Genomic DNA, 26,761 nt, shown 5'->3' on the forward strand with positions numbered 1-26,761 from the left:
AATTCTGTGGTTTATTTCCAGTCTGAAAGGCCCCATCATCTACCCTACACTATTTATGCATTATAACAACAGCGACATTCATTGGTTACAAATTACATCACTTCTAATTAGTGCCCACCCCATTTACGAGCTGTGCCCTCCCTGTGCTCATCCGTGCCCAGCTCAGTTCTGTTCCCTGGTGGGGTCTGTGGGCAGCAGGGTCAGAGCTGTGATCCCCCAGCTGCAATTCCCTTCCCAGGCTCTGAGCCAGACCCTTCCTTTGGATTGGGGTCACTTTAAACAAAAAACAATCCAAGTGCAGGATGCTCCCTCTGCAGCCCCTGACCCAGAACCGCTCAGCTCCAGCTGTTCATCAACAGCTTAAAAGCACAAATCTGGACTTTATTCCCTTTTCAAATTCCGAGAGTTTGCTGCCATTCCCGGTTTAAAAACCACAGGGGCTGGGTTCGCTGCTGTTCCCCCTCGACAGCCCCGGGATACGGGCCCGGTGCCGTTCCCCTTTCAAAGCCCCGGGATTCGGGCCCGGTGCCGTTCCCCGTTCGGGGCCGTGGGCCCGGTGCTGTTCCCCCTTGAAAGCTCCGCGCTGCGAGGCCGGTGCCATTTAAAGCCCCGTGCTTCGGGCTCGGTGCCGGTTCGGAGCCGCGGTGCCGGTGCCGTCGTGTCCCGTGTTTCTCCCGTGTCCCGCCATGTCCCTCCTGTGTCCCGCCATATCTCTCCTGTGTCCCTCCCATGTCCCGCCGTGGCCCGTGTTTCTCCCGTGTCCGTCCCGTGCCCCGCCTGCGTCCCGCCGTGTCCCTCCCGTATCTCTCCCGTGCCCCGCCGTGTCTCTCCGTGTCCCTCCCGTGTCCCGCCGTGTCCCTCCCGTATCCCGCCGTGTCCCTCCCGTGCCCCGCCGTGTCTCTCCGTGTCCCTCCCGTGTCCCGCCGTGTCCCGCCCGTGTCGCGCCCGTGTCGCGTGTGCGGAAGCGGCGCGGGCGGTGACGCGCGGGCGGGGGGCGGAAGCGGCGCGGGGCGATCGCGGGGCGGCGGCGGCGGCGGGGCCGGGCCGGGCCCGGCGAGGCCGCGGGGCCATGACCGAGTACAAGCTGGTGGTGGTGGGCGCGGGCGGCGTGGGCAAGAGCGCGCTGACCATCCAGCTCATCCAGAACCACTTCGTGGACGAGTACGACCCCACCATCGAGGTGCGCGGGGCCGCGGGACGGGAGCGCCGGGCCGGGGGGATCGGGAGCGGATCCGCCGCCGGTGCCCGCAGCCCGGCCCCGCCCGGGGCTCTGGGAGCGGTTCCTCCCCTGTTCGTTCCCCTCGGGCTTCCTAAAGCAGCCACAGGCAGCCCAAGAGGCCGGGGCTGGGCAGGGCGGGGGTTCTGCTCGTGTTTGTGATTGTTCTTTATTTTCTGCTCCTCTGGAGGAATTTCTTTCAAGCAACAGGAGTTGAGTGTTTTGTAACAAAGGATGAGAGAGGGCTTAGCGTCTCATTTAAAATGGGGTAGTTTGGGCATGGTTTAAAATGTGATAGTGTGGGTAATATTTGAAATAGTGTAGTTTTAGGTGTGGTGGGTTTTTGTCAGAGATGGATGAGAATCACAAAGCCCAGACTGCTTTGGGTTGGAAGGGTCCTTAAAGCTCATCCAGTTTCAACCCTGACACCTTCCAGGCTGCTCAGAGCCCTGTCCAATCTCACCTTGGACACTTCCAGGGATCCAGGGGCAGCCACGTCTTCTGCAGAACAGCTGCCAAAGCTCCTCCTGCGTTTTGATGATTATTTTTCCATTTCCCCCGTGCCCCTGGGGCGGCAGGGGCAGTGCAGGGCTCACGGGGGCCGTGTGTTGTTGCAGGACTCGTACCGCAAGCAGGTGGTGATCGATGGGGAGACGTGCCTGCTGGACATCCTGGACACGGCGGGGCAGGAGGAGTACAGCGCCATGAGGGACCAGTACATGAGGACAGGAGAGGGCTTCCTCTGCGTCTTCGCCATCAACAACAGCAAATCCTTCGCTGACATCAACCTCTACAGGTACAGCTGGGCTGCCCCAGGGACAGGGAACAGGGTGGGGACACTGGCCTGACTGAAGCGCTGGAGTGCCTCAGGGAAAGCTCAGGAATGGACAATTATTGAATCTCCCACTTCTTTCAGGAAGTTTTGTCACTGTTCTGTGCCAGTGCATGGAATCACAGACAGGGGTGGGTTGGAAGAGACTTAAAAGCCCTTCCAGTGCCACCCCTGCCATGGCAGGGACACCTTCCTCCATCCCAGGTTGCTCCAAGCCCCATCCAGCCTGGTCTTGGGCACTGCCAGGGATCCAGGGGCAGCCACAGCTGCTCTGGGCACCTGTGCCAGGGCCTTGCCACCACCTTTAGTCGGCTAAGACTGGGATGATTTTTATCCAGTTTTATTATTTTTTTTAATCAATGCATATAAATTCTGCAAGGGGTGCCACAAGAACAGTGTCAGACTCTCTTCAATGATGCCCAGGGACAGGACAAGGAGTTGTGGCCATAAACTAAACCACAAGTTCCACCTCAACGTGAGGAAAAACTTCTTTCTGTGAGGGTGGCAGAGCCCTGGAGCAGCTGCCAGGGAGTTGTGGAGTCTCCATGTCTGGACACATTCCAAACCCTCCAGGATGTGGTCACCTGCTCCAGGTGATCTTGCCTTGGGCTGGGTGATCTCCCTGCCAAGCCCAGCTGTTCTGGGATTCTGTGAATCAGATGCCATTTGCAGCTACAGAATGTCATCCCTAAGGAAATGGGTGAGAAATCCAGAGTGGAGTTATCCATGGACAGAAAATGAAGTGTACAAAGTGCTTGGCCATGCTGCTGACCCCTGAGGCCCTGCTCACCTTTAATGTGTTTTTGTGGCACAAGGTTGTTGGAATACTGAACTAAACCAGTTTTTCTATTTAGAAAATACTTCCTAAATTTATTTTTTTTTTATAATTTGCCTTCCTAAAGAGAACAGATCAAGAGAGTGAAGGACTCAGATGACGTGCCCATGGTGCTGGTGGGGAACAAGTGTGATCTGCCCACGAGGACAGTGGACACAAAACAGGCCCAAGAATTGGCAAAAAGCTACGGAATCCCCTTCATAGAGACCTCTGCAAAAACGAGACAGGTGAGGGGCTCCCCCAGGGCCTGACTCCTTCCTGGGAAATGCAGCAAGGACATTTTCCCATGTGCTTTTGCCTTATTTACAGGAGAAGCCTTTTTTCAATCCCTTTACAGTTTTTTGCTTTTATTTCCCCACTCACTATTTCAAGAGTTCTGGGCTGGGCCAGCACAGGAATCACTTCAGACTCACCCTGACTTCCTTTCAACTGGGTCAGGTTGATAAATAACAGAGAATAAAAAAATTTCAACTCCCCTGAAGTTACTAAATAAAACTTAAAAACTAACTAGGAAAAAAAAAACCTCAAAATAATAAACATAACTGATACCAGTAAATGTAGAGATAAAGATACCTCTTTATCTCTAAATTTTTGTGGTTTTGTGGAAAATTACATAACAAGAAAAAATAACACATGCCCAAAAAAATGTTAAAATTCACCTTTACTATCAAAGCATTCAAATGCAACCACCAAAAACCCCTCTTAAAAAAACCTCCCAATAAGAAACAAATGCCTGTAAAACAACTCCTAAAAAATAATACTTACGTCTTAAATAAAAAAACATATTTTAACTATAATAAATTAATACCTCATTATAAAATCTCACAAAACACACAGAAGAAAAAGAAACCCAGCTACTTTCTACTGCTTCAAATGATGTTAAAATTTTGATTGCAGCCAGTTTCAGCATCTTGCAGTGTTGGCAGAAGGAACAGAAGTTTCAGCTGCTCTCCCTGGGGAGTGTCAGAGGCTGAGCTCCCTCACCCCAGACCTGCTGGGTGCTCTTGGCTCGTTAATGAAAGCCAATTAGCAGATTATGATTGCAGACAGAATTCCCCAGACTGGTCTAATGGGCTTCTCCAAAGCCTCCTTGGCCACGTGGGCCTGTCCAGGCAGCCTGGAGCAGGGGAGCAGAGCAGGGAAGGTGCAATTATTGAGCAGCAGCCAGAAAATCCTGAAGAGCTGAATTCTAAGAATTCTAAAATTAGGCAAGGAGCAGCTGGTTTCCTGCATGGAGCCTCCCTGAGATACAGTTTTCCATTTTTATTTTAGTGGTTGTTATCCCAGGAGGAGTCAGGCTGGGACATCCATATGGGAGGAGCCACGGGATCAGTTGGGTGCTGCTCTTCTGCAGAATTGTGACTTTCAAACCCATTAAGGGGTTCTGGGATGGACAGATGAGTGATTTCAAAAGCTTGAGGGAGGAAAATCCCTGACCTTGTGTTTGCATGCAGGGTGTGGAAGATGCTTTTTACACGCTGGTGAGGGAGATCCGGCAGTACCGGATGAAGAAGCTGAACAGCAGCGAGGATGGGAACCAGGGCTGCATGGGACTGTCCTGCCTTGTCATGTGAGAAGGTGAGCTGGAACCTCACTGTGCACTCCTCTTCTGCCTTCCAGCAGCTCCTGAGTGTGATTAGAAATGCTGCCTGCTCTAGGAGGGGTTTTCCCCTTTTATAGAACATATTTGTGGGAATGTTCCTCACTCGGGGTCACCAAATGTGGTGGTGTTTGCAGGGGTGCCAGGAGGAGGGAAGAGATGAGAACCTTGACTCCATGGTTCAGAAGGCTGATTTATTATTTTATGATATATATTATATTAAAAGAAAATTATATATTAAAACTATACTAAAAGAATAGAAGAAAATATTTCATCAGAAGGCTTGAAAGCAATAGAAAGGAATGATAATAAAATCTTGTGGCTGACCAGAGTCTGAGCCAGCTGACTGTGATTGGCCATTAATTAGAAACAACCACATGAGGCCAATCAAAGATGCACCTGTTGCATTCCACAGCAGCAGATAATCATTGTTTACATTTTGTTCCTGAGGCCTCTCAGCTTCTCAGGAGAAAAAATCCTAGCAAAAGGATTTTTCATAAAATATGTCGTGGCACGTATCGATTCCCAGAGAATTGGATTCTACAGTGGACCCTGCAGTTGGATCCTACAATGTTTTAATGCTCAAAAAAGAAAAAATTCCCCTCTAAGTTGGTGGCAGAGCTTAAGAAAAGGAATTTTCATTCATGTCACCCTTTTGGCTGATGGGTGGATGGAACAAGATGATCTTCAAGGTTGCTTCCAACCCAAAGCATTCCATGATTTCCACCAATTCCAATGGTGTGATTTGCTGTGTCATTCCTTTCTCTCTCCTTCTTTTGGGAAACCATTTGGGCTGTTTGGAGAAGGTGTAATTTCTGAGGAAACACCTTGAAAGAGGGGTGTGCCCAGCTGAGTGTTTGACTCCTGCACAGCTCCCCTCAAGCTCTGGAACATGCTGATTCCAGGATTAACCAAACAAAATGGTGAAATAACCAATTACCAATTTACTCCCACAGGATTTTTCCCATTTTTTCCCATTTTTTCTCATTTATTTCCATTTTCCCCATTTTTTCCCATTTATTCCCATTTTTCCCCATTTTTTCCCATTCCCGGATTTATTCCCAAATTTTTCCCATTTATTCCCATTTTTTTCCCATTTATTCCCATTTTTTTCCATTTTATTCCTGGATTTATTCCCATATATTCCCCAATTTTTTCCATTTTTTTCCAATTTTTTTCACGCATTTTTCCCATCTATTCCCAGATTTTTTCCCTTTTTTTTCCAGTTTTTCCCCTCATTTTTCCCATTTATTCACAGATTTTTTCCCATTTATTCACAGATTTTTTCCCATTTTTTCCAGTTTTTTCCCACATTTTTCCCATTTATTCCCAGATTTTTTCCCATTTATTCCCAGATTTTTTCTCATTTATTTCCATGTTTTTCCCCATTAACCACATAAAATAATGAAATCTGAGTTCCCAACTGAGGGAAATCCCTTTCAACCATTCCCTGAAGATGTTGCTCATGGCTATGAAAACAGCCAGAGCAACACTTGCACTGCTGCACTGCCCATCCAGCCCAGAGTTAATTAGTGCTAATTGGAGCTGCCTTTCTGTTCCAGATGCCAAGAAAACGTGGTTCAGGTGCAGCTGCTGGACGAGCCTCGATCTGTGCTGCCTCTCCTGCTGCTCCCTGCAGTGTTTGGGTGCCAGTGACAGACTCTGGGCACCAGAGTTCATTAATTAGCACAAGATGAAGAGAATTAATTAGCTCCATCTGAAGAGAACATCCATGGCATCTACCTCCCTGCTCAGCTCACGGAGCAGCAGCACCTCGGGGTGTGCTGGGATTCTTCTCTCACTGTCACCTGGCTTTGTTCCAGAAGAAAACCAGCCCCAAAAGTGAACTGTAGAGACTAAATGCTGTGAAAAAAGATGACACTTTACCTCTAGAGTAAAAGCTAGAAGTGCTGTGTGTCCCCTGTCTGTTGGAATCCGTGCAGTGCTGTCACAGGAGTGGCACCGTTGGTGTCACACGGGGTGGTGCCACCCTGTCCCCTCCCAGCTGGGTGTCTGCTCTCTGTGCACCTGTACAGCAAAAAAAAAAACGCAACATCTCCAGTGCCAGGAGTGCCACCTACCTGATCCTCCATTGCTGTAATAAAAAGGAAAACCTTTCCTAACTAAGTGCCTGTTTGCTAAGAAGATTTGGAGTTGTCCCTTGGGTTGAGGAAAACCCCCAAGGACTGGAATTTCTTGGGAGCTCATTGTGTCAAGCAGGCAAGTGTGCTGTGGGTGATCTGGGCCTGGCAGGATCCCCCAGCAGGAATTTGGAAGGTCCAGCAGGCACTTGAGAGACTTTTGGACAAGGGAGGGGACACACTGCATCTGTGTTTTACTTTCTTTGTGGGTGGAACAGTTTATATTCTGTATTGTTTTCCTGCAGCATTCAGATCTCTTCTAAGTTGGACCAAACCTGTCAACTGTTCATTTTTTAACATGAACTGCCAACATTTCTGGGCAGCTTCTCACTAATTAATCTGGTAACTGGAGGTTGCTTTGGACAGCTGCTATTCAGCTCTCTCTGTAACTTGCAAATTGTTTTATTCTGAATTATTTTCTTACCACAGACTGTAAAGAGTCTCTTCAAAATGTCTCTAGGCTGTAAAATTGGAGTTTCTTTGTCAGGGGTGCAGGAAGGGGCTGCTCCATCCCTGGCAGTGCCCAAGGCCAGGCTGGAGCAGCCTGGGGCAGTGAATGGGATGGATTTAAGGTGGATGGGAGGGGTGTTTGGGATGAGATTTGAGGTCCTTCCCAACCCAAACCATCCTGGGGTTCTGTGCTGGAGGGGAGAAAGCCAAGAGCTGCCACAGGCACCTGAGCCAGCTTCTGATTGCAGCATCCTTGCAAAATGAGGAAGGAAATGAGCTCAGGGATGGCTCCACAGGAGGTGGGGACAGATTGGTGAGTTCGGGGCTCACCCTGAGTGAGGGAATTGTAATTGTGAGCCCTTCCCTGCAGCTGAGGGAGCTTCTCAACAGAACAGAACAGAGCAGAGCACCCTGCCCTGCTCACCTGTGCCCAGCTGTGCTCACCCTGTCCCCGTGCTGCTGGGCTGGTTCTGCCCCGAATTCAGCTCTGAGGAGGAGGAGGAGGAGGAGGAAGGAGCCCTCAGCCAACAGAGGGAGCATTTGGAGCGTTTGGTCAGTGCCCGGCCAGCAGAGCAGATGCAGGAGGCTCAGGTTCAGGTTGTTGGTGTCAGTCACACATCTTAATTTGGAGTGTTCAGTTTCAAATGGACATTGGAGAGCAGTAAACAGAGAGAGAAGAATTTTTTCCTTTTAATGTTGCTTCCTTCACTACTTACAGTCTTAATTCTCTTCTTGGAATGAAGAGGATCAATCTGCATCACATTTGCTTTATCTGTGATAATCCTTATAAATACTTTTTTCAATTTATTTTAACTTTGAATGATGTGACTGATAAGAATTAAATCCACAAAAAATTGAACATAAAATATTATTTTCCAGCAACACACACACAATGGTGGGCAGAATTGTGGGGACCATTGGCTCAAATTCAGTTTATTTGATGTTGCCCAGAGCAGCTGTGGCTGCCTCATCCCTGGAAGTGTCCAAGGCCAGGATGGAGCAGCCTGGGACAGAGGAAAGTGTCCCTGCCCATGGAATGAGCTTTAGGGCCCCTTCCAGCCCAAACCATTCCATGAGTGCAGAGGTTAAACGTGGCAGAGCTGCACAGCCAGGGCTGGGAAAGCCTTGTTAGGAAGATTTTCTGTGAAAACCTCTGTGGGGCTGCTCCTGAAAAGCTGTGGGGCACAAGGACAGCCAGTCAATAAAAACACCCCTGGGAAATGAGGAAAAGCTTTTGGGATACTCATAGAACCAGCAGGAAGGGCAATGTGGGGTTTGTGAGGACACTGAATGGTGACATTCTGTCAAACTCTTGCTCAAACATCATGGATGGGGTTGGATTTCTTGGGAAATGCAGGAATTTGCTCAGCTGCTCGTGGCCATGGGAAGCCTCTGGCATTTGATGTTTGAAGGGTGTGTGCTCAACCTGGAGAATTATTTGCATCATAGCAATGCCCCACACTGCCCAGCATGCTCTGGCATTAAAATGTACCAGCTGTAGCTGGGAATTCTCAGCAATGTGTGGGAACTGACTGGAAAATGCATCTGCTGCTCTTTGCTGTTCCCTTTCTCTTGGGCTCCATAAAAGGGAAAAAGCCCTGCTGGGGGTAGGTCTGTATTTGTGTCCCCCTTGGAACCTTTAGAATGGTTTTTAGGAATTTTTTTCAGTTTTTAGGGTGCTGCAGAGCTGACCTGCACAGGTGATACTCCCAAGTCCATCAGTCCATTTGTATTTTTTGCTGGATTAGTTCCAAATCCAGCAGAAAATACAAAATCAGGGTGTTGTACTATCAGGAGTGAACTGAATGGTTGTGATTTGTTTCCAGCTGCCTCACCAGAACCCTGGGTTTGGTGGCAGCCAAGAACTGGAAGGACAATCCCTGTGAATTTGGGGGAAGTGATTCAGAAGATAAGCACAGAAGGTTTTGCACAAGACTGGTCCCTGGGAAAGGTAGTTTAGTAGATTTGGTCCAAATATTGTTATTTACAACAGCACAACTCTGCACTAGTGCCAAGCTGATTTCACTGCCTTGGGCAGAACAGACATGAACAACTTTTGAGGTAAAATGTTAAAATATTAAAAAAGGATAAAGCTCTTGTTCAGAACTTCCAAGTGCCAATGACTGGAACAAATGTTTGTGTTGTGTGGCTGAGCTCAGTCAGTGGAGCCAGTGGGATCCTGGGGTTGTTTCTCTGTGTCCTCACTCCATGTTCTTGCTCAGACTGCTCAGACTCTGTCCCTGTCCCTTTAACCAGGATTTTAACCAGGATCTTGAAGCTGCCATCACTTTTATTGCAGCTCAGCCTTAGAATTGGATTTCAAGCAGCCTCAGGCCTGTGGGGGATCACATTCTGTCAAAAACCCCAAACCTCGAGTGTGTGCCTGTGGTAACCCTCAGGATGGTTGGGAATGTTGGGATCTGGACTTTTAACCCAAGGGCTAATTTGTTGTTACTTTGTTTAATTATTTGCTTTCAATAATGCATCTCTCTTTGGTTTGGATTGAAGTAAATTATTTTGCTTCTTAAAGAACTTTTTTAAAAGAATAAACTTTGAATTCTTTGGTTGTTTTCTTTGGGTTCTGGGTACAGGATCCAGGAGTTACAGGAGGTCTCATGATCTCAGTGCCCTCTGCTTTGTCTGTGGGGTGGGATTTGCTCCATTCTGTGCTGGGGCAGGTCCAGCTCTATCACAGATGTGCCCTAAGGATCAATGAGCAGTGAGAGGGACATTGATTCTGCCACAGGCTGGGTCCAGTCCAGTTTTAATCTTGCTGCTGAATCTCTGTTTGCAGTGGGATCTCTCATGCTGATTTACACTAACAAATGTAAATCAATTATTTGCTTGATACTGCAATGGCAAACCAGCTATTAAATTTCTGGTGTGCCCAAATCATGCTCTGTTAACCTTTTAAATTGCTTGATTCAGTCTTCTAAAATACTTCCCTGTTGCCTTTCCTCTACAAAAAGGCAAATTTTGTCAGAGCACACGGTCAGTAAATGTGCTCCAAGGGTTGTTTCTCCTCAGACCTCGTGTCAGGCATCTGAAACCTGGAGTCCAACGTGGGTTTTATGCCAGGAATTTAAAACCAGACCCCCAGGAGCAGGGACACAGAGTTCCTGCCACTGCAGGTCCAGCCTGTGCCCAGAGCATTCCCACCCTGGGCTGGGGTGGTGCTGAGAACCCCAGGGTGCTGAGAACCCCAGGATGCTGAAAACCCCAGAGTTTTTGGGCTTGTGGAAAGGTTGGAAAGGTTTCCCTCAATGGGTTTGTTCCTACAAAGGAGCTCCCTGTATAGGAGCTGGTTTTGGTTGTGCCCTGGGGGTCTGTGCAGGGGATGACTGAGAGCAAGGTGGTGTCACCTGGGGCAAGGTGGTGTCACCTGTGGCGTTCACATCCTCTGGAAAAATCCCTTTGTGCCCAGGATTCTTCTCCTGGGAAGCTGAGAAGCCTCAGAGAAAAAGGAAAACAATATTGTCTCATTTGCTTCTCCTGTGTTTTGCTCCTTTGGAATGTGGTTGGAGACTGTTTACCCACAGGTGATTGTTTCATTGGATTCTGGTGTGAATTATTTTAACTCTTTGGCCAATTGGGACCAAGCTCTGTCAAGACTCTGAGAGAGTCACAAGTTTTCATTATTATCTTTTTAGCCTTCTGTAAATATCCTTTCTGTATTCTTTAGTATAGTTTAGTATAGTATTCTTTAATATAAATAGTATCATAAAATAATAAATTAGCCTTCTGAGAACATGGAGTCAGATTCATCATTCCTCCTTGCCACAAGGCACCCCACAAATACAGCTGTCACCAAAGGGGACAAAGGTGATACAGAGACTCAGAAGGCACGAAAAGCACTTTTATTATTAGAAATCCACAGTTCTTACCGAAACAATGGTGGCTCTCAGACCTGATTGGCCTTCAGGAATCTTCTCTCACCTATTGGTCAAGAAGGGACAACTCCTCCTTGTAAACTTCTTTGACAAACAGAGATTGCCTGCCAGGTGCAGGGATTGAGACAAGAATTGTTTTAATTCTTTCTCCGAATTGTTTTAATTCTTTCTCTGAGCTTTCTCACAGCTCCCCAGGAAGATCCTGGGCCAGCTCTGTCTCTCTGTTCAGAGGATTTGTGATCCCCACAAGACAGGGACAGGAGAATCTGCTGAGGGTTGATCAAAGCCCCAGCACAGCCAGGATGCCCTGGTGACATCCCCCTTATCCTCCTGCTCAGACTCCTCCTCTTCAGGAATTTGAACCATTTTCTAGCAAAGCTTCCCCCATGGCCTCTGTGGGTGCAAGCTGGAGGAAGATCCTGCTCAGGAGCCCAAATTTCTGCTCCAACCATTCTCCCTGGGTGGAACCAGGGCAGCTCAGAGGTTAAAGTGGGGGTGTTTGGAGGCACTCCAAAGCCTCTGGGTGTGAATCCAGCTGAAAAAGAGTGGGAAGAGAGGCTGTTTGTGTCAGTCCTTGAGCTTGCACAGGCCCTGGATCTAACTTTAGCACAGCATGCCCAGGCTTTACTCAGATTTCCACCATGAGCCCACCCAAGCTCAGCCTGTGATTAAAAAAGCTGAGGGATCAAAAGACCAAGATTCTCTTGACCTCTGGATCCTAAAGGTCATTTTTGGTTTCAGATGTGAATCCCAAGATCCCAAGGAGGGTTAAGGGCTGGTTTAGTCCTTGTGGGAGAGCAAACAAGAGGATTTCATGGGCCTTGAATGAAATAGTTAAACAATAATGGGGTGTGGAGACTCTCAAACTTGGGGATGGGTGAGAGCAAGAATAATTCAGAACCTGAAAATTTTATCAGCATGAGAGGGAGACAAAAGCTGTACCATCATCCCAGCTTTGCCCTGGTGCTGATTGCAGGGAGGGAAATTTATAATTTTGGGGAATAACAGGGAAAGGGGGGTAAAATTCCCTGAATTCTGGAGAATTTCTCAAGTGCCACCCAGCTTGTTCTGAAGCTGTGCCCATCAAATAATCTCTTCCAGAGAGCTTCTGGATGCTGTGGAAATTATCTCAGCTGGAGAAGCTGCTCCAGGTCTCACCTCACTGGATTCCTGTGCTCCTAAGGACAAAATCCATGGCTGGTTATTTCCAGCTCTGTATTGTATTTTATTTTACTTTATTTTATTTTATTTTATTTTATTTTATTTTATTTTATTTTATTTTATTTTATTTTATTTTATTTTATTTGTGCAGGTGATCTCTCACCTGTCCCAGCTTTCTTCTTGGACAAGAGCTTTCCATAGCTGCTCCTGCAAAACGTGGCACAGGAATCCCTTGGATGCACATAGAATTCCAAATAATGATTCTGTTCCAGGTGGTTTTTCTGTTCCCGTCAATGCTCTGACCAAATCCACCCTTTAAACCAGAGCCCAAATGCTTTGTCCTATTCCAGAGCAGCTTTTCAACTCCATCAAGAATAGAAGCACAAACAGGGAGAATCTTCTTCACCTCAAAACTCTTTTATCCTCCTGACCTGCTCAGTTTCACCACTTCCCACCAGGAATCTGAACCAGGAGCTCAGAGTTATCCTGGCTACAGGCAGGACACACCAAATCCTGGCCTTTCCCTTCACACAGGAGGTGATTTCCAGCTGCAGGTGGGATCTGAAGAAGGTTTGAGGGCACCCCAAAGGAGGGTACAGCCCTCAAAGCCAATTTGCTGGAAACAAACTGCTTCAGATGAAGGCAGGAGGTGCCACCCAAGCTGCTGAGCCAGACCCAAGCCAAGGCAGGAGCTCCCTGACCCACCTTGGGTTGATTGAGAGCTGCTGTCTGTCAGATAAACCTCAGTTGTGGCTCACCACGTCCAGAACTGATTATCAGATCAATATTACACACAAAGCTTGGAAAAGGCAGCTCCTGATAAACCCAGGAACAAACTGTGGCTCCTTGCACCTTCCTTTTCTTTGTTGGGTTCAGCTGTGAAGAAGTGAGAATTTGGGCAGCCCTGTGGGTAAAATCCAGGTTTTCAAACAGATCCTTCCCTCAGGAAACACCTCTGAATAGCTCAGGTGGGAGCACATGGTTTGTACCTGCTCTGATTGGGAATTTTTGTTTAAATTAAATCTTTGTTTCAGCTTAGAAGACATCAGTTTTTAGTCTCTCTTAGTCTCTCTTTTAGTCTCTCTTAAAAGACTGAATTCCACATTAGAAAGGAGCAGCTGCCCTGGAAATCAGAAATCTGGCCAGACACCAGTTGGCACTTCACAAAATGAAAAATGCAAACCTGACTTAAAGAAAAAGATTAGTTAAATTTGATTAATTAAATCAAATTTAATTAAATTTGAGCCCTGCTTTCACCTGTTTCAGTGCAAGTGCTTGTGGCTGCACTTTAAATAGTCCCACAGTTGATCTCCACTCTCCTTTTAGAGTGGGAGAGTCTGGTTACAGGGAAGGGAAAGCAGTAAAATTAGTGTTGAGCTGCCAGGCAGTCACTTGGCCCCTGGTGCCCGGGGACTCTGGGGTGTCACTGAGGCTCTGCAAACGCTGCTGAGATGTCTCGGGTGAGAATTCCAGGTAGGTCTGAAAGCCACGTGTGAGCCAAGGGGCCACAGGGCAGGTTCCAGCCCCGCAGCCTCAGAGCTTTGGATGTGTGGCGTCCAGGGGACCTCTGGGCATTTTTCTTCCTGCTTGGAGATGGTTTTGGATGGTGCAGTGAAGAAACTGTGTTATTGTTTAAAGCTTCCTCTGCTTTGTACTGAAGGAAAATCCTGTCTCTCCTGGGTGTGATGTGTCCTGAAATGACATCATTAAATCCCTGTGGAAGGGCTCAGAGGGATTTCAGGAATCTCTGGTGCCCCTGGTGAAGCTCAGCTGTGGGGAGCCCCAAGGGGATGGGAGCAGCAGCAGGGCCAGCCAGGCTCTGCAGGCAGTGCAGGGGGACATGTGGCAGGTGACTGCAGAGCCCTGAGTGATAACAGCCCCAAACAGCCCTGATAAGAGCATGTTTGGAATTGCAGGACTGTGCTGTCAGAGACAGTGCCCAGCGCATGGAGCTGGTGTTAAAACCTTGCCCTGCACCATCAGGGGGAGGCTCTGAACCTTCCTGAGCGTAATTTCCATCCACTAAAGAGATGAAAGGTCAAACTAAACATTTCTGGGATGCTTTGCAGGCAGATGAATATGTGGAGTCAGGATTTTGGAGCGTGTTCCTCAGGCTGGGCTTTGGGAATCAGCAGCTGTGAGGGCAGAGCTGCAGCCTGAGCTGCTGGGTCAGAGAAAAAGGGCAGGGCTGAGGCTCAGAGTGCTGCTGCCACCCTGTCAGGGTGGGACTGCAGTGTCCCAGCTGCCTGGTCTGCTGGCAATAAGGGGAGCTGTGAGCACAGGGTGATGGAACTCGGCATCTCTGCAATGGCCACCCATGCTGGGCGCCACAGAGGAGGGAGTCAAGGGCAAAAAATAGCAAAGCCTGGTGCTCTGGGTATGGAATATCTGCTTGCCTGGTCAGCAGGAGGCTGTGCTGCCCTCCCTGTGTCCCTGCAGGGGCAGGAGAGCCCTTCCAGGCCAGCTCAGCCTCAGCACTGCTGCCTGCCTGGTGTGGGGTGAGAGGATCTGGGTTCTGCAGGATGCTCCACCTTGGGCACTGCAGGGAAATTTAATCAGCATGAAGGGACACCAAAGCTGTACCATCATCCCAGCTTTGCCCTGGTGCTGCACCTCTGCAGTTGAAGGGAGGAAAATTCATGTTTTTGGGGAATAACAGGGAAGGGGGGGGTAAAATTCCCTAAATTCTGGAGAATTTCTCAATTGGCACCCAGCTTGTTTTGAAGCTGTGCCCATCAAATAAAGGGAACATCTCTTCCAGAGAAGCAAAGTACAAGTTTAGCCAAATTCTTCCACTTCCAGAGAAGAGATGTTCCCAGAGCCAGGCTGGGCTGGCTGGGAGGGAGGGACCTGCACTGGGGTTTGGTTCCACCCTGAGGCATCACTGAGGCTCTTCCATGGGACAGGCAGTGCATAAGGTCCCTCTGTGCTCCTCAAAGGGACAAATTCTGCTCTGTCTCTTCCTTCCAGTACCTGAAGGGGCTGCAAGAAGGCTGGAGGGACTTCTCACAAATCACAGGACAAGGGAAAATGGTTTTAAGCCAAAGAGGGGTGGATTTAGATGGGATATTGGGAAGGAATTCCTCCCTGGGAGGGTGGGCAGGCCCTGGCACAGGTGCCCAGAGCAGCTGTGGAATCCCTGGCAGTGTCCAAGGCCAGGCTGGACAGGGCTTGGAGCAACAACAGTGGAAGGTGTCCCTGCCCATCAGATGAGCTTTAAGGTCTCTTCCAACCCAAACCACTCTATGATTCTATGATTCTTTTCTAAGTGGGAGGATTTGGTTAAACTTGTACTTTGCTAATCCCTTTTTAAAGACTGATGAGGTGACAAAGCTAAAAGGCTCAGATTTTGAAGAGCTGATTACAACAGCTTTTATTTTGTCTCTGTTTTATCTCAAACAGCAGAACAGAAACGTGAGTATTGCTGGGTTTCTCTCTGCTCTGCTGTGTTACTGCCTAGACATGATCTCTGGAACCATGCAGCAGTTACATGATCATGGAGATCATGGAGATCATGGAGATCATGAAGATCATGCAGATCATGCAGATCATGATCATGGTGATCCTTCAGCAGCTGGGAAATGCTGTTTCCAGGCAGTGCCAGCTCTGCCCATCAGTGTTACACAGAATGGTCCCATCTTTTGGTCCTTTGATACAGCACCAAAAGATGCAATTTGTTCAATATCATTCTGCACCTTGAGTGCTGTTGAGACCCCTGTGTCTGCTCTGCTTTGGTGCTCATCTGTGTGACACTCGATGGTGAGGTCCATCCTTGGGCACTGATCTTCACCTTGCTTTGTGTCCAGCTGCCAAAACCCGCTGTCAGAGCCCCTGTGCTGCCATGCCAACATCTGCTTCTGGGAGCTGCTGCCAGCAGAACCCTTGGGTTCTTGTTTTATGGTGTTCTGTGGGCAGAGGAAGGCCTTTTACCCTTCCTTTCCTCCTCCATAAAGCTCCAGCCAGCCCTGTGGCAGTGGTGGCCCTGGCACCTCTGCAGCACGATGCACGTGGTGGGCTGGCAGTGCCCAGCTGGGAATGCCCTGGCATGGTGGAGCCGAGTGCTTGGGCTGCCAGCTCTGCCCCATCCATGCCTCTGTGTCCCCCTGAATGCTGCAGCAAGTGGATTTTGGGCTCCCTGGAGCTCTAAGGGCTCTGCCAACTTCCCTCAGTGCATGCTCCCATAACTGCCCTTCCCAAGGACCTGCTTCTCTCTGGGCCTTTTGGCAGCACTCTTGGACTGTGTTTCCTTTTCCTGCTGTACTGGGGGTATCAGGGGATGTCTCCAGCCCACCAGGAGTGGCCCAACCTTGCTGCAAATTTGGGAGGTGGCTCAGACTCTTCTCTAGAGTGTGGAGACCACAAGGAAAGGGCAGCTGAGCACGGAGCTGCCTGCAAGGGGCACCTGCTGGGAATCCCCTCCCTGTGGGACACTGAACTCCTCTTTGCAGAGATGGACGAGACCCTGCGCTCCTTCGCCGAGAAGGTTTTTGCCTCCGAGGTGAAGGATGAGGAAGTCAGGGGGGAAATCTCTCATTTTGACGTGGAAGAGAGCTGCCCCATCTCCCGGCAGGAGATGACGGTGCACATGATGCTGCAGGAGGCCAGCTCCACGGTGGAGAAGCGGTGAGTGAGCTCCCAGGGGAGGAGCAGGGAGAGGAGCACAGCCTGCAGCTCCTGGCCACAGCAAACAGGGGGGATGGAAATCAGCCCTTGGGCACGGCTCACCACACCTGTGGGATAAATCCTTGATAATCCCAGGGCATCTGTCAGGTACTCCAGGGCTTCCTCTCCAACTGCTTGGGCAGAAAGATGCCCTTGGCCCATTCAGTGGGTGCCAGCACAGGCATGGGCACAGAGCTGCTGGGGAGGGAGGCTCGGGGACAAACCTGTGGCTTCTTTGTGTGCTGTGGCCTGTGCTTCTGGTGCTCATTTATCACCAGTGAGCTGCACCACGGTGTGCACAGCTGGAACACAGCTGGGGGAAGTGCCCTGGCCCTGCAGCTGTGGGTACCATGGAGTGGGGCTGTTTGCCTGAGCCTTTCCTCGCAGCAGGAAGAAGCTGATCCGCATGCAGACCACAGTGCTGGCCCCGCCCGTGGCCTCGGGGGCTGTCCCCAGCCTGGCTGTCACCGAGGAGGCCAGCTCCACCTGCCCCCAGTACCAGAGCGTGCCCCCCTTCCAGCGGGTGCAGATCACTGGGGACTATGCCTCTGGGGTAGGTACTGCCAGGGCTGCTCCCTCTGCACACTGGGCACCCCTCTGCTCCCTGCCTGCCCCCCAGCAGTGCCCATGCCCGGTTTCAGGGTCTATTACAGGAGTCTGTACCTGGGAAAGTGTCCCCACTGTGCCTCACAAGCATCTGGGGGTGCCCTGCTGCACCCCTGGGGATCCAGAGACGAATTCCTTAGCAGGAGCTCTGGGGTGCTGAATATTGCCACAGAACTCTCCAGGGCAGAACGGGCTGTGCTCACTCTGTCACATCCTCTCTGCTTGCACACAGCTCTGTCTGAGCTCTATGCACATCCAGGGATCCCAGAACTGCTGAGGGAAAGTCACCAAGCCGTGGTACAGGCAGGGTCACCTGGAGCCATTTGACCAGGACTGTTATCACATCCCGTGCTAATCCTGCCTCCCGCTCCTCCTCAGCCTCCTATTACATTTGTGCTGCTTCTAAGAGCCTGCTGGAAGGCTGCTCAGCCTGGAGCTGCCCAGCAGAGGGGATCTGGAAATCCCTCCCTGCACTGAGCACATTCCCCCTGCCATGACTATCCTAGCTGGGAGTGACTGACTCCACTCCAGTCTCTCCTGACTGCCCAAAACATTTGTTAGTGCAGTAAATCAAAAATCACTGACACCCTGGGTTAGTGCATCTTGTTGTTCCTGCTTCAGTTTCAGCCTGGGCTCCAAAAATAGCTTTAATGTTTTGCCCAGGCCTGGCTTCCATTTCAGAGTCCATTACTGATTGCAGTGAGGAATGTAAGAGGGGCTGACATCAGAATTCCCTGATTCTGCAAGCAGGAGCTTCCCTTTGTCGTGCCTGGGTCTCTGCCTGTCATTCCTTCCTCACCCTGCTCAGGCAGAGCAGTGGGACATTGATATGATATGATTTGATACATGATATGATGAGATAGATGAGATATAGGATTATATGATATGATTATATGATATGACAAGAAAGTTGGAAAGAGACTTTTTACAATACCATATAGTGACAGGACACAGGGAATGGCTTCCATTGCCAGAGGGCAGGGTTAGATGGGATATTGGGAAGGAATTGTTCCATGTGGGGATGGGGAGGCCCTGGCACAGGACGTCCAGAGAAGCTGTGGCTGCTCCATTCCTGGAAGTGTCCAGTGCCAGGATGGGGCTGGGAGCACCCTGGGACAGTGGAATGTGTCCCTGCCCACACCAGGGGCTAGAGCAAGATGAGTTTTAGGATCCCTTCCAGCCCAAACCATTTTTTCACATTCATCTTGCCATGACTGAAATCTCCTTCCTGGGTGCACCAGGGTGTGTTTCTTGGACCCACCCTGGTGTGTCCTGTTCCAGCTGTGTGGTTGCCTTCAGCATCACCTCCCCTGCAGGTGACAGTGGAAGACTTTGAGGTGGTGTGCAGGGGCCTGTACCGGGCGCTGTGCATCCGGGAGAAGAACATGCAGCAGTCACTGCAGAGGTTCCCCAAGACACCCTCGCAGTACCTGCGTGCCATCGAGGGCGAGCCCTGGAGACCCAGTGACGCTGGCCCAGGTACATCCGGGCACCCCAGGAGGTGCCTTCAGCACGGGGCAGGGCTCAGGAACTCGCCCAGGTCCCCTCCTTGGTGTCACTGGGGTGGGGTGGGGGAGCAAGGCAGGCCTGGCAGCCTGATGGAATTCTCCTTTTGCTGCAGTGTTCACCCCACCAGTGAAGGATGGGCAGGATCCCCTGGACAGTGGGAACCTCCCTGAGGACCTGGGATACCACGTGCAGATGAAGGATGGGATAGTTTATGTCTATGCAGACAAGGCAGCGGCTGAGAGAAACGAGCCAAAGGACCTGCCCTACCCCAGCCTGGAGAACTTCATTGATGACATGAACTTCCTCCTGGTCCTCATTGCACAGGGGCCTGTGTAAGTGCACAACACACCAGATCCTACCTCAGAGGGCAGGGGAGGTCAGGGCAGCCCCCTCAGGAACCTGCTGGTGACACATCTGGCTGCACAAGTGTCCTCAGCACTTGTCAGCCCTCTTGGCTTGGGTCTCAAGCAAAGCAGCACTCAGGGGCTGGAGACAGGAGCTGCAGGTTGTCTCCCAGCTGGCCAGCCTTCCTTCAGAGCTCTGGGATAGAGCCAGGGGAGGCACCTCAGGGGAGCAGGGCTGGCCAGCATGAGCTCCTCCAGCCCAGGTGGAATGTGTGTCCCTGTGCCGAGGGGTGAGGAGCCCAGTTCCTGTTCTGCCCTTTGCTCTCACCAGGAAGACCTACGCCCACCGGCGCCTCAAGTTCCTCTCGTCCAAGTTCCAAGTGCATGAAATGCTCAATGAGATGGAGGAGATGAAGGAGCTGAAGAACAACCCCCACCGTGACTTCTACAACTGCAGGAAGGTAAAAGCCAAGGCTTAGACCTCCAGGGACCCTAGAGAGGATCTGTCATGGTGCCTGCCCCTCCCTAATGGATGTTAGAGTCCATGTCTGAGCAGCAGTATTGCTCCTGTGAGTGGGATGTGCTGCCTTGGCAAAGCTGTGCCCTCTGACTGTGTTCACCTGCTGGGCTGAGCCCTGCTCACACACAATGTGCTCACCTGAGGGGTTTGTTCACCCCCCTGGGATGGTACCCAAGCACCCCAGCCTGAAGCTGTCCTTGTTTTCCCAGGTGGACACACACATCCATGCTGCAGCCTGCATGAACCAGAAGCACCTTCTGCGTTTCATCAAGAAATCCTACCGTGTGGATGCCGACCGCGTGGTCTACAACGCCAAGGGCAAACAGCTCACCCTGAAACAGCTCTTCCAGCAGCTCAAACTGCACCCCTACGACCTGACAGTGGATTCCCTGGATGTCCATGCTGTAAGTGGTAGGATATTTAATGTAAGATCACTCTTGGGCCACTCTTCCCCCCATGGCTTTTGCCTTGTGCAGCCACACTTGTTGCGTGCATTAATGTTTGTGCCAGGGTGCAGCAGCTCCTGGTGATGCCATTTTGGGTGGTTTGGCTCAGTCCCTGCTCCCTGCCAAGCTGTGAGGGCAGTGTTTGAGCCTGAGCTCCCTGCTGCAGGGCCGGCAAACATTCCAGCGCTTTGACAAGTTCAATGACAAGTACAACCCCGTGGGCGCCAGCGAGCTCAGGGACCTCTACCTGAAGACAGAGAACGCCATCCACGGCGAGTACTTTGCTACCATCATCAAGGTATGGAGAGAGGGCAGGAGAACGGGGTGAAGCTGTGCTGCTGCTCTGCCTTCCCTTGCCATGGTGTGCTGTGCTTTGCAGGAGGTTGGCTCTGACCTGGAGGATGCCAAGTACCAGCACACGGAGCCCCGGCTCTCCATCTACGGGCGGTCGCCTGAGGAGTGGGCCAGGCTGGCCAGCTGGTTCAACACCCACAGGGTCTATTCCCCCAACATGAAGTGGATGATCCAAGTGCCCAGGATTTAGTATGTGCTGTGGGACTGAGAAGCGCTGAGCCCTATAGATCCCTCATCCCTGAAAGGGCTGTGGGGACAGTGGGGCTGTGTTGTCCCTCTAGTAGCAATTAATCTCTTTGTCCACAGTGATGTGTTCAGGTCTAAGAATTTCCTCCCCCACTTTGGGAAAATGCTGGAATGTATCTTTGTTCCTGTGTTCGAGGCAACAGTCAATCCCCAAGCCCACAAAGAGCTGAGTGTCTTTCTACGCCACGTGAGTGTCACCTGGTGATGCTGTCAGGTGTGGGGAGAACTCACGTCCCTGTTTGTGCACCAGAAATGGGGTACTGGCCCTGACAGGGAAAGTGGCATCAGTGGGGCAGGGGACTCTGTCTCATTCCAGGGAAAGGGGATGTGGCCAGAAGGGCAGGAGGGGACAGACAGCTTGGGCTGGCTACTGTGGGGCTGGGAATCGCTGGGCACCCATCTCCTGGGGAGGTGTGAGCTTTATTCCTGGTCTGGACTGTGCTAGTGGGGTGTGATAATCCTTATAAATACAGAGTGAGCTCTGCAGCCTTGTCCAACTCTGCCCTTGAGGGGCACAGGGGCAAAGCCAAGTTTTGGGGCAGATTGAGCCCACCTGGGAGTGATGAGGTGGGGAGTGTGAGATGCACCTTTTTTGTTCATTTTGCCAACCAGATCACAGGATTTGACAGCGTGGATGATGAATCCAAGCACAGTGGACACATGTTTAGCACTAAAAGCCCAAAGCCAGAGGAGTGGACTTCCCAGAAGAACCCATCCTACACGTACTACATCTACTACATGTATGCCAACATCCTGGTGCTCAACAACCTGCGCAGGTGAGGCCTGGGACGTGCCTCGTGCCTTGCCTCAGTTCTTTGATTGTTGGTGTGGAAGATGGGGGCTCTCCTTGCTCTGTATTTGGAGCATCACATCCCAAAGCAACCCAGACACCCCTGGGTAGGAGGGGTGATGGACTGGGGAGAAAGTTCAGGGATTGCAGAGATGCATCTAGTGCACACACAGAGGAGAGAAGAGAAGGAGTAATGTGCTCCTAGGTCAAGCTGGATTCCTGGGGACTCATAGCAGGGGCAGAGCTGGGCCTGAAGTTGGGTCCAGGCACCCAACCCTGCTGTTTGCTGGGCCTGAAGTTGTGTTCAGGCACCCAACCCTCTGTTTGGCTGTTCTGAGTGCTCCTCAGAGTCAAGCTGGATTCCTGGGTCTCATGGCAGGGGCAGAGCTGGGCCTGAATTTGGGTCCAGCCACCCAACCCTCTGTCTGCTGGGCCTGAAGTTGGGTCCAGCCACCCAACCCTCTGTTCGCTGGGCCTGAATTTGGATCCAGGCACCCAGCTCTCTGTTTGCTGGGCCTGAAGTTGGGTTCAGGCACCCAACCCTGCTGTTTGCTGGGCCTGAAGTTGGGTTCAGGCACCCAACCCTCTGTTTGCTGAGCCTGAAGTTGGGTCCAGCCACCCAACCCTCTGTTTGGCTGCTCTGAGTGCTCCTCAGAGTCAAGCTGGAATCTTGGGGACTCATAGCAGGGGCAGAGCTGGGCCTGAATTTGGGTCCAGCCACACAACCCTCTGTTTGCTGGGCCTGAAGTTGGGTCCAGCCACCCAACCCTCTGTTTGGCTGCTCTGAGTGCTCCTTCCCTGTGCCAGGCAGCGTGGTATGAACACGTTCCTGTTCCGCCCGCACTGCGGCGAGGCCGGGGCCCTCACGCACCTGCTGGCCGCCTTCATGACAGCTGATAACATCTCCCACGGGCTCAACCTCAAGAAGGTAACGTCGGGCAGGCTGCCAGGAGCAGCCCAGGCATGGCAGAGCGGGAGTAGGGCTCACAGCTGCCTCAGGTTACCTGTGCCACTACTTTACACTGACACAGCCTGGTTTGGGCAGATGTTAAATGGTTCTCCGGGCTTCTCCAGGCATGTTTGGGGATGTGGCTGAGCAGTGTATTAGATTTTGGGGTTTAGACCCATCACAGAATATGATTGTTATCAGTAGAGCCAGCTGAGTTTGATATCAGACAGCTCCTTGGCTGTGGTGGTGTTTGCAGGGGTCACAGGAGGAGGGAAGAAATGAGGATCTGACTCCATGTTTCAGAAGGCTTGATTTATTATTTTATTATATATATTATATTAAAACTATACTAAAAGAATAGAAGAAAAGATTTCATCAGAAGGCTTGCAAGGAATAGAAAAGAAATGGAATGATAATAAAATCTTGGGATAAAATCTCTCTGACATGAGAGTCCGAGCCAGCTGACTGTGATTGGCCACTAATTAGAAACAACCCCATGAGACCAATCACAGATGCACCTGTTGCATTCCACAGCAGCAGATAATCATTGTTTACATTTTGTTCCTGAGGCCTCTCAGCTTCTCAGGAGGAAAAATCCTAAGGAAAGGATTTTTCATAAAACACGTCTGTGATACTTGGCCTCTTGTGCTCCTTACCCTGAAGCACTGATTGCTGCCTGGCCCATCTCTCTCCTTGCACACAATTCCCTGGCTGGGACCAGCCTGATCTGACCCTGGAGAGGTGGAAGGTGCAGAACTTTGTCCCTAACGTGGTACCTCTGCTCCTCTCTGCAGAGCCCAGTGCTGCAGTACCTGTACTTCCTTGCCAGAATTCCCATTGCCATGTCCCCGCTCAGCAACAACAGCCTCTTCCTGGAGTATGCCAAGAACCCCTTGCTTGACTTCCACCAGAAAGGGCTCATGGTGTCCCTTTCTACAGATGACCCCATGCAGTTCCACTACACCAAGGTACAGTGTGAGCTGGGCACTGGGGCTGGCACTGTGGGGCTGGCACTGTGTGGGCCTCGGTTTGTTTGGAAGCCAGTGGCACTTGCAGGGGGTCCAGCACATGCTGGACCATCTCCCTCTCCACCAGCAGATGTCCAGGTGGGATATTAGGAAAAATTTCTTCACTGGAACAGGGATCAAGCATCTGAACAGGCTGCCCAGGGCAGTGGTGCCTGGAAGTTTTCAAAAACTGAGAACATGTGGCTCTTTGTGGTATGGTTTAGTGGGCATGGGGTGTTGGTTGAAGGTTGGACTTGAACCTGGAGAACTTTTCCAGCCCAAATGATTCAGCGAGCTGTGGGACAGCCCCTGCAGAGCTCAGGCTGTGCTGGCAGAGGCTGCTGACCCCTAACCCTGCGCTGCAGGAGCCCCTCATGGAGGAGTACGCCATCGCTGCCCAGGTGTTCAAGCTCAGCACCTGTGACATGTGTGAGATCGCCAGGAACAGCGTCCTGCAGTGTGGCCTGTCCCATGAGGTGGGTGTCCTGTCCCCTGGGTGGTGTGTCCTGCAGAGTGTCCTGTCCCACGAGGTGGGTGTCCTGTCCCATGAGGGATGAGTCCTGCAGTGTGTCCTGTCCCATGAGGGGTGTCCTGTCCCATGAGAAGTGTGTCCTGCAGTGTGTCCTGTCCCATGAGGGGTGTCCTGTCCCATGAGAAGTGTGTCCTGCAGTGTGTCCTGTCCCGCAAGCTGAGTGTTCTGCAGTGTCTCATATCCCACGAGGTGTGTCCAGTTCCATGCACTGGTGTCCTACAATGTGTCCTGTCCCATGAGGGATGTGTCCTGTCCCACAAGTTGCCATGTTCTGCAGTGTCTCATATCCCACGAGTGTCTCCTGCCCCATGCAGTGGTGTCCTGCAGTGTGTCCTGTCCCCTGGGCAGTGTGTCCTGCAGAGTGTCCTGTCCCATGAGGGGTGTCCTGCCCCATGAAGGATGTGTCCTGCCCCATGAGGGGTGTCCTGTCCCATGAGGTGTGTCCTCTCCCACATCGTGGGTGTCCTGTCTCACGCAGGGGTGTCCTGCAGTGTCTCCTGTCCCACAAGGTGTGTGTCCTTCTGGGCTGGTCCTGCCCACAGCCTGAGAATGGCACCAGCTCCATTCGTGGGCTCAGGGCTTCCCTCGGGCGCTGCCAGCAGGGCTTCTCACGTCGGTACCGCTGTGTTTGCCTCTGGCAGGAGAAAGTGAAGTTCCTGGGTGAAAAGTACCAGGAAGACGGGCCCGATGGCAATGACATTCGGAAGACGAACGTGGCTCAGATCCGCGTTGCCTATCGCTACGAGACCTGGTGCTACGAGCTCAACCTCATCGCCGAGGGGCTGAAGAACGAATAGGCGGGGGCCGGACCGCGGGGCCGGGGCCGTGCTGGACTGTGAGGGGGGTCGGGACCGGGGCAATGCCGGACTGTGAGGGGAGCCAGGGTCGGGACAGGGCCGTGCCCGACTGCGCGGCCTCGGGGCAGCAGCGCAGTAAAACCCCGTCTGTGAAGCGGGTCCGAGAGCCTGAGGGAAAGAGGGCGGGACCGTCTCCTGAGTAACAGCCACGCCAGCCAATGGGCGGTGGAGCTGTGCAGCCTGAGGCGGGGCGAGGGTGGGATCGTGGTCTGAGTGACGGCCACAGTAGCCAATGCGCGGCGGCTCCGTGAGCGCCGGGAGTGTCCTGCGGGAGCGGGTCGAGGCGGCGGAGAGACGGGACGGGGCGCGGCGGGGGCGGGACCTCCTTCTGAGTGACGGCCGTGCCAACCAACGGCAAACGGCTCCGGGCGCTCCGGGGCGGGGGGAAGGCGGGATCACCACTTGAGTGATGGCTACATCAGCCAATGGGAGGTGGTTCCGTGCGCGCCGGGAGCGTCCTGCAGGAGCGGGGCCGGGAGCGGGCCGAGGCCGCGGTGAGACGGGGCGGGGGACGTTGGTACCGGGCGGGGGCTACGCCGGGAGGGCGAGCGGGTCCCCAGGGGATTTGTGGCTTCCTGCAGTCGCGGCCCGGCTCGGGGCTGCGGGCCGGCTTGGAGTCCCCGCGTCCCGGCTGCGGACAGGCGGGCAGCGGGCGGTGCAGCATCTTGCCCGTGTCTGCCGGGCCGGAGGAAGCAGGTGCTGCTCCGGCTGCCCGCAGGAGACGCAGCTCACAGGGGAGCCGGGCTTGGGGTGGGTTCGTCTCCCCCGCTCGTGCAGATGCCTGAGGGGAGGGTGCCGGAGTGGGGGTGTCCGGTGGTGGGCACAGGCGGGCGGGCCCCGCTGGCCGTCGGGGATCGCTTCTCCCGTGAGGGCGACGGAGCGCGGGCTGCCCGGGGCTATCTGCCCGCGGGGATGGCCAAAACCATCGAGCAGGGCACCCACAGCAGAACGGGCAGCTTTCTCTCCTTGGGAACGTGTTTTCAGGAAATGGAATTGTCTCGAGGCTTTGCATGGAAAATGTGTAGTGTGCTCACTGGGTTTCAGGGCTGGAAAAAGAGTCAGGGCTACCTGGCACGCCTGCCGAGGGTCTCTCCCATTGCCCCATTCTGTTATTCTGTACAGAGCTGTACGCGCTGCTGGGCTGTGCTGGGTTAGGGCTCGCTGGATGTTTGTGCTTTGTTGCACTGAGGTGCGTGGGGCTCCTCAGTGCAACAAAGCACAATCATCCAGCGATGGATGGGTACAGAGCTCCTGCGCACGCTGGATCAGTCTCCCCTTGCCTTCCCCAGCTCCCTGCATACACACAGCCCTCTGTTCCAGTGACGCAGCCTGGCTGGGAGGGTTTCTGGCTGTGACAGAGCCCAGCACTGCTTGAGCAATTCCTTCTTCCAGCTGGGACTGGCATCAGTGATGGAAGGAAGTAGAAGAGAAGCTGTAGGAAAACCAGCCCCTGGAAATGGAAATGTGTATTTGAGCACTGGTGGCTGGAGGATCTGACTTGGATGTGACCTTGCTGTCCATTGCTGCTGGGCAAAATTTTAATCTCAGTCTTCCAGTTGTAATAATCGAATATGATATGACTCAGTGGGCAGCTCTGGAACACATTATCTGTATGGTGTCTGAGAGGTTTTCTGGTGCTGCCTTAGTCTGCACCCTTTGAACCTCCTGGGTGCTGCTGAGACATTCCCAAAGGAATGAGTGGTTGCTTGTGGCCCCACACAGCCTGTCTGGGGTGGCCCATGTGAAGCCACACAGGATTTGTGACTTTCCTTTGGAACCTCACCTCTGATGGTGGCACCGAGGAAGTGCTCCAG

The 26,761-nt window shown here is 52.0% G+C and overlaps 2 protein-coding genes across 2 annotated transcripts; both read left to right on the plus strand.

Annotated features, from left to right (window-relative positions):
• Positions 1-996: 996 nt before the first annotated feature.
• NRAS (NRAS proto-oncogene, GTPase) lies at positions 997-9,552 on the plus strand. Its single transcript, XM_058819337.1, has 5 exons — positions 997-1,180; positions 1,834-2,012; positions 2,951-3,110; positions 4,338-4,461; positions 6,046-9,552. The coding sequence occupies exons 1-4, from the start codon at positions 1,070-1,072 to the stop codon at positions 4,455-4,457; spliced, it is 570 nt and encodes a 189-aa protein (XP_058675320.1). The 5' UTR covers positions 997-1,069; the 3' UTR covers positions 4,458-4,461; positions 6,046-9,552.
• A 3,964-nt stretch (positions 9,553-13,516) lies between these two features.
• AMPD1 (adenosine monophosphate deaminase 1) lies at positions 13,517-24,924 on the plus strand. Its single transcript, XM_058819336.1, has 15 exons — positions 13,517-13,598; positions 16,574-16,748; positions 17,175-17,340; positions 18,710-18,872; positions 19,015-19,234; positions 19,578-19,707; positions 19,976-20,170; positions 20,379-20,510; positions 20,592-20,755; positions 20,873-20,999; positions 21,425-21,588; positions 22,410-22,530; positions 23,346-23,519; positions 23,924-24,034; positions 24,732-24,924. Exons 1-15 carry the CDS (start codon positions 13,577-13,579, stop codon positions 24,885-24,887), a joined length of 2,220 nt encoding a protein of 739 aa, XP_058675319.1. The 5' UTR covers positions 13,517-13,576; the 3' UTR covers positions 24,888-24,924.
• Positions 24,925-26,761: the final 1,837 nt, after the last annotated feature.

Source organism: Ammospiza caudacuta, chromosome 24, assembly GCF_027887145.1.
Source record: "Ammospiza caudacuta isolate bAmmCau1 chromosome 24, bAmmCau1.pri, whole genome shotgun sequence".
NCBI lineage: Eukaryota > Metazoa > Chordata > Aves > Passeriformes > Passerellidae > Ammospiza > Ammospiza caudacuta.

Excerpts from the sequence above, each read along its gene's own strand:
- NRAS (XM_058819337.1), top strand. The coding sequence starts at position 1,070 with ATGACCGAGTACAAGCTGGTGGTGGTGGGCGCGGGCGGCGTGGGCAAG. Across the intron at positions 1,181-1,833 it reads AGTACGACCCCACCATCGAG|GACTCGTACCGCAAGCAGGT; the intron begins GTGCGCGGGGCC and ends GTGTTGTTGCAG. Across the intron at positions 2,013-2,950 it reads GCTGACATCAACCTCTACAG|AGAACAGATCAAGAGAGTGA; the intron begins GTACAGCTGGGC and ends GCCTTCCTAAAG.
- AMPD1 (XM_058819336.1), top strand. The coding sequence starts at position 13,577 with ATGTCTCGGGTGAGAATTCCAG. Across the intron at positions 17,341-18,709 it reads CTGGGGACTATGCCTCTGGG|GTGACAGTGGAAGACTTTGA; the intron begins GTAGGTACTGCC and ends CCTCCCCTGCAG. Across the intron at positions 18,873-19,014 it reads ACCCAGTGACGCTGGCCCAG|TGTTCACCCCACCAGTGAAG; the intron begins GTACATCCGGGC and ends CTTTTGCTGCAG.